At 38.8% G+C, this 6,511-nt stretch overlaps 1 protein-coding gene across 1 annotated transcript in view; it reads left to right on the plus strand.

Annotated features, from left to right (window-relative positions):
• Positions 1–6,511, plus strand: part of PARP4 (poly (ADP-ribose) polymerase family, member 4) — a 122,002-nt gene that overhangs the window by 22,369 nt on the left and 93,122 nt on the right. Inside the window, exons 10-11 of the mRNA XM_005880019.2 lie at positions 547–707; positions 3,734–3,871. Coding sequence (XP_005880081.1) covers positions 547–707; positions 3,734–3,871 — 299 coding nt within the window. The remainder of the gene's footprint in view (positions 1–546; positions 708–3,733; positions 3,872–6,511) is intronic.

The following is a 6,511-nucleotide window of genomic DNA, read 5'->3' on the forward strand; positions in this document are numbered from 1 at the left end:
AGATCAATATGTCTCTCTCACATAGATGTTTCTCTCTGTCTCTCCCCCTCCCTTCCACTCTCTGAAAATCAATGGAAAAATATCCTCGGGTCTCAGGTGAGGATTAACAAAAATAAATAAATAAATAGCTTTGGATAATAGTCCTGGCTGCTGTGGCTCAGTGGTAAGAGCATTGGCCCACACACTAAAGGGTCTCAGGTTCGAGTCCCAATTGAGGGCACATACCTTGGTTGCATGTTCATCCCTGCCCCAGTCAGGGCACGTGTGGGAGGCAACCAATTGATGTGTCTCTCTCACATTGATGTTTCTCTCTCTCTCTCCCTCATACTCTCTCTCCTCTCCTTTCCTTCCACTCTCTCTAAAAAATAATAAATAAATGAATGAATGAATATAAATAAATGGAAAAAATATCCTCAGGTGAGGATTAACAAACAAAAAGCCTTGGAGAATAAAGGTTATTTTCCAATCTTTTTGAGAAAGCTTAATGTGATATAAATATTTGCATATGTGGTAATTCTAACATCTGTGTATCATTTTTATCCACAGCTAATAAGAGACATGGTTAATGTCTGTGAAACTAATCTGTCCAAACCCAACCCGCCATTTCTTGCCAAATACCGAGCTTTGAGATGCAAGATTGAACATGTGGAACAGAACTCGGAGGAATTTTTAAGAGTTAGAGAAGAGGTATTGCAAAATAATTGCAGGTAAGCATAAGGAAATGGGTGTGGATCTGTTCTTCTGTAATGCTTTTTCAGATATGGATACAAAGCCGATTGCCACAATTACCTAGATACATTAATTCTCAGTAATAAGATAACTGTGTTGTGATGAGCAATTACTTTTGTATGTGTTTATAATAGGCAGTATGCTATGCTTGAAAACACTCCCTACTATTCTGCTCGGATTTCAAAGTTACCCAATTTTGATGAGAATTAAATTTTAAAAATTTAAATCAAAAGGGTATTTAAGTTTGTGTTTGAAGGGTGTTACATAAGAAAATGCACCTAAATTAAGATTTTAAAATACAAAAAAATATGTGTATGTTCATAGCAGCACATGAATCATAAATGCTACAAATTAGATCTTGTGTAGGTTTTGCTGTTGTTAGGAGTTGGTTTTCTAGCACTCCACTAGAACCAGACCCAGCCATGCCTCCCTGTGGATGGATTCAGACCTATCTCAAAATATGTTCTGTCTTCCTTGGGTGATCATCTTCAAATTCCATTCCCAATACCACTTCCCACCCACTAAGATGGTTATATTTTTAAAAGTGGAAAATTATACGTGTTGGTGAGGATGTGGAGAAATAGGAGCCCTCACACATTGCTTGTGGAATGTAAAGTGGTGCAGCTGCAATTTGGTGATTCCTCAATAAATTAAACACAGAATGATCGTTTGCCTCAGTAAGTTCACTCCTCCTTATAGACCCAAAAGAACTGAAAACAAGTACTCAAACAGATACTGTGCATGAATGTTCATAGCAGCACTATTCAAAAGCCCAAAGGTTGAAACAATGGAAATTTACAAAATTATAGTATATACATATAATGGAATATTATTCAGCCATGAAAAGGAACGAAGCATTTGCACATGCTGCAACACAGATGCACCTTGAAAACATTTTGTTGAGTGAAAGAAGCCAAACATGGAGTCAAAGGGAAGGAAGAGCTACGTTCTTAAGAGCTGAGGAGGGGGGTGTAGTTCAACCATCTAATGTGAGTCAAGCAAGCCCTTAGAGATCTCACCTCCTGCCCCCAAGTATTTATACAACAAAGGTGGGCCTCTTCCTAGGGAGAGATTTTGCTGCTGGGAAAAATTAGATTTTCTCCATTTCATTTCACTAATAATGATTTTTTAAATAAATTTTTGTTCTAAAATTTATATTCTTTGTTGAAAATTTAGAGACTATATAAAAATATGAAGAGCTCTGGCTGGTGTGGCTCACTGATAGAGTGTTGCCTGCACACCAAAGGGTCGCGGGTTCCATTCCCAGTCAAGGGCACCTACCTGGGTTGCAGGTTATCCCCACCCCAGTCAGGGCATATGCTGGAGATAACCAATTGATGTGACTCTCTCAAACTGATCTCTCTCTCTCTCTCTCTCTCTCTCTCCCCCCTTCCCTCCCTTTCACTCTCTAAAAATCAATGAAAAAATGTCGTCGGATGAGGATTAACAACAAGAAACATGAAGAGAATGAAAGATCACTCCAAATCTTCCCACCCAGAGATAACCCAGAGATTATATAACCACTGTAAATACTTTGGTGCTGTAGAACATATTCCAAATTGAATTATTGATTCTTCTCTTCACCCAGTAGTGTACTAGTAGGCCAGCTCTCTGAATAAAAGTCCTGATTTATAATATTTGCTGATTTCTGTGGTGTAAATACTCCTACCATAGCTCATATCAAGCTACTGACCTGACACCACTGAGTGTGGAGCTGGGAAGACATGCTCAATAAGCTTTCATAACCCCTTGGTACCTACAACTCTTTCCCTCAGTAGTACCCCCAGTCTTTCCCCTTGTTTCCCCATTTTAGCCACCCACCCTGAGCCACTGATGATTCTCTCTGCGTCATCCCCACATCACACGTTCTGTCTGTTCTGCCTCCAAATATCTGGTTAAAATTCACTGCCATCTTTAGTGCAGAATACTGTTATCTTGTTTATACCAACCACCCTTCCTGATGTTCTTGCCACTCCTGCTCTATCCAATATGTTTTCCTATAATGAGCAGCTAGATCTTTAAAATATGTACTACACCAGTGGTTCTCAACCTTCCTAATGCCGCGACCCTTTAATACAGTTCCTCATGTTGTGGTGACCCCCAACCATAAAATAATTTTCGTTGCTACTTCATAACTGTAATTTTGCTACTGTAAACAATATGTAATTATATATGTGTTTTCCGATGGTCTTAGGCGACCCCTGTGAAAGGGTCATTCGACCCCCAAAGGGGTCGCGACCCACAGGTTGAGAACCGCTGTACTACACCATTTTCCAATACATGTCACCTCCAAAGAGAGGCCTTTCTTGACCACCTCTCTCTGAACCTGGTTGGTTTGTTGTTTTTTAATCCTCATCTGGAGATATTTATTCCATTGATTTTTTTTTAGAGAGAGTAGGAGGGGGGAGAGAGAGAAAAATATCAATGTGAGAGAGACACATCGATTGATTGCCTCCCACACTTGCCTCAACTGGGGCAGAGATGAACATGCAACCAAGGTTGGTGCCCTTGACTGGCAATTGAACCCTCAACTCTTCCGTCCTCAGACCGACACTCTAACCAGTGAACAACCGGCCAGGGCCTGGTTATTTCTTTAGTAGCACTTAAAATCAGGCATTTGTTAACTTGTTGATTTTTATCTTTCATTAGAATGTAATGTCCATGAAGCCCTAGAGACCATGTTATCTTATTTCCAGTGCCTGGCAGAATACTTGGCACAGAGTCTAATCATTGAATGCATGAGTGAATGAATGAGCGTATATATGATAATATTTTGGATCATATTATGCATATAGTTTTATAACCTATTAAAATTTATATTTTACTATAAGTTTTACTTCATAGCTTTATTTATTTTTGAGTGTGATTTTTTTTAATGGCTGGAATGGCTGCATAATATTTTGAAAATAAAATGTGTTATGATTCATTGCATCCGACATTGGGGCTGTTTTGTGGTTTCTGCTGATAATGATTTTTCACTTTGTTTTTCTTCTAATTCTTACAGTAAAAGCCCAGTGGACATCCTGCAGATATTTAGAGTTGGCAGAGTGAATGAAACCACAGAGTTTTTGAGCCAGCTTGGCAACGTGAAGCCCTTGTTGCATGGCTCTACTGTGAGAAGCTTTGTGGGAATCCTGTCCCGGTAAGAGTCCACCATCTTCACTTGCCAAGCTTTTCAGCCTCACAAATGTGAAGTGTCTTACATTTTTTTTTACAAGCAAAATTTTTTAAAATATATATTTATTGATTTTAGAGTGGGAGAGAGAAGTAGAAACATCCTATATAATAAAAGCCTAATATGCAAATTGCCCCTAAACTGGAAGTTTGACCAGGAGGTGGGGCCAGCCCGCCAACCACCTGTGGCCCCTCCCTCTGACTGGCCCCGCCCCCGATCGCCTCCCCCCTCCATCAGGGACAGGGCCAGCGGGCCAACCTCCCATGTCCCCTCCCCCTGGCCGGCCTGGACCAATTGGCCCCAATTGTGGCGGGCTGGCCGGACCCCAACCGTGCACAGATTTGTGCATCGGCCTCTAGTTAATAATAAGAGAGAATTTTTAAAAAATATATATTTTATTGATTTTTTACAGAGAGAAGGGAGAGGGATAGAGAGTTAGAAACATTGATGAGAGAGAAACATCGATCAGCTGCCTCCTGCACACTCCCCACTGGGGATGTGCCCGCAACCAAGGTACATGCCCTTGGCCGGAATTGAACCTGGGACCCTTGAGTTCGCAGGCTGATGCTCTATCCACTGAGCCAAACCGGTCAGGGCAAGAGAGAATTATTGATCGGTTGCCTCCTACATGCCCCCTACTGTGGATTGAACCCTGGCATGTGCCCTGACCAAGAATGGAACTGTGATCTCCTGGTTCATAGGTTGATGAACTAAGCCACAGTGATCGGTCTCAATTTTTTTATATATGACATGGGTCTTGTCAGTTAATATCAGCCAGCTAACTGTATTCCAGAGGAAATTGAACACTTTAAGTTATAAGTACCTGGTATATAATTTAACTAATGTGTTTATTATTATATATACTTTAAGTGCAATGTATGGATATGAATTGCTTCTTGAAGACAGTATCATTGAAGAAAGGTGATTATCAGCCATGGCTGGGTAGCTCAGTTGGTTACAGTGTCGTCCTAATATATGCCCATGTTGTGGGTTTGATCCCCATCAGGGCACATACAAGGATCAACCCATGAATAACTGGAACAACAAACCCTTCTCTTCTCTTCTCTTCTCTTCTCTTCTCTTCTCTTCTCTTCTCTTCTCTTCTCTTCTCTTCTCTTCTCTTCTCTTCTCTTCTCTTCTCTTCTCTTCTCTTCTCTTCTCTTCTCTTCTCTTCTCTTCTCTTCTCTTCTCTTCTCTCCTCTCCTCTCCTCTCCTCTTCTCTTTCCCCCTCTCTCTCTAAAGTTCAATAAATAAAAATTTAAAAGATAAAGGTGATTATCTATTTTACGAGTTTTCCATGTGTATCTAATCTAAAGATAGTCCAAAATTTAAAGAGAAAGATCTAATTAGAGTGTCCAGATACTATTTAACACCACTATGGTTTTCTGTTTGTTTGAATAAATACTTAATATTGAAGCTTAAATGAAGTCATAGGAAGCAGAGGAAAATATAATTTAATCTGGATCCTTAATTAAATACGTAATAAGAAACTTAAAAAGAAACATACAAGATCCATCAGGAAAAAACTTTCCACAGCTGTTGAGGGATCCAGAAGACACTTGCACTTATCAGAAGGATGCCAATTTTTCTTGAATTAACCTGTAAAATTAATGGTATCACAGTAAAAGTCCTAACAAGATTTTCTTAAAAGAAATAAAAAGCTGATTCTACAGCACACATTTTTCTAAAAATTTGACATTGCCAGGGTTGAAAACAAGTAATGAGGGAGGATTAACCAGTCTACACATTAAAAATACATTATAAAGCTATATTAATTAAAATGTGAGGTGGTGCCTAAATAGATGAATGAACAGAATAAAGAGTCCACAAATACACAAAAGCAGAGTATTTAGTGTATGATAAAAGTAGATTTTATTTCTGTGGAAGAAAATCATTTCTTCAATGCTATATATTGGGATAAATGGATAACCACCTGGAAAAAAATAGAAAATTGGACCCTTATCTCATTTCTCACTTAAATAAACTCCACATAGAGTAAAGATTTAAATATTAAAATAAAACTGTAAAGGTACTAAATGAAAAACAGGAGAATATAAAAAAATAATGATCTTAGAGTGGGAATGGTTTTTCTAAGAAGGACTAAAACCCAAAGCCATTTTACAAAATTAATTCCCCCTCATAATACAAAATTCAAACAGAAGGTATTTGTATACTAAAAGGCAGACATCTCCTTTTCCCACTTTCCCAGAGATAAACATGAACAATCTGAATGCCCACAAGTCCAATAGTAACTACAGTGATCTTGAGCAGGGGAAAAGTGCAATTGGTGTTGGGCTTAAACATTGTCTGGCTGAGCACTGAGGGGGTTGGGCCTGAAGGATGCTGAACCCAGGGACAGGAAAAATGGCCAGCAAATCAGGGCTGCTCAAGACAGTGATGAGAACCATTCACCAGTGAACAGGCCATCGCCTGGGTCATTTTCATGGCACCTGGAACTCCTTCTGTGGGGTTACTTTGAAAATGTATTTTTTTCATTTCATGCTATTTATTTGTTGTCTTTTAATTGGTGTTTTTTTATTTTTATTGTATTTTTATTTAAAAAATAATATTTTAATAAAAATTAATATTTTTTCTTGAACATTAACT

Source organism: Myotis brandtii, unplaced genomic scaffold, assembly GCF_000412655.1.
Source record: "Myotis brandtii unplaced genomic scaffold, ASM41265v1 scaffold62, whole genome shotgun sequence".
In the NCBI taxonomy this organism is placed as follows: domain Eukaryota; kingdom Metazoa; phylum Chordata; class Mammalia; order Chiroptera; family Vespertilionidae; genus Myotis; species Myotis brandtii.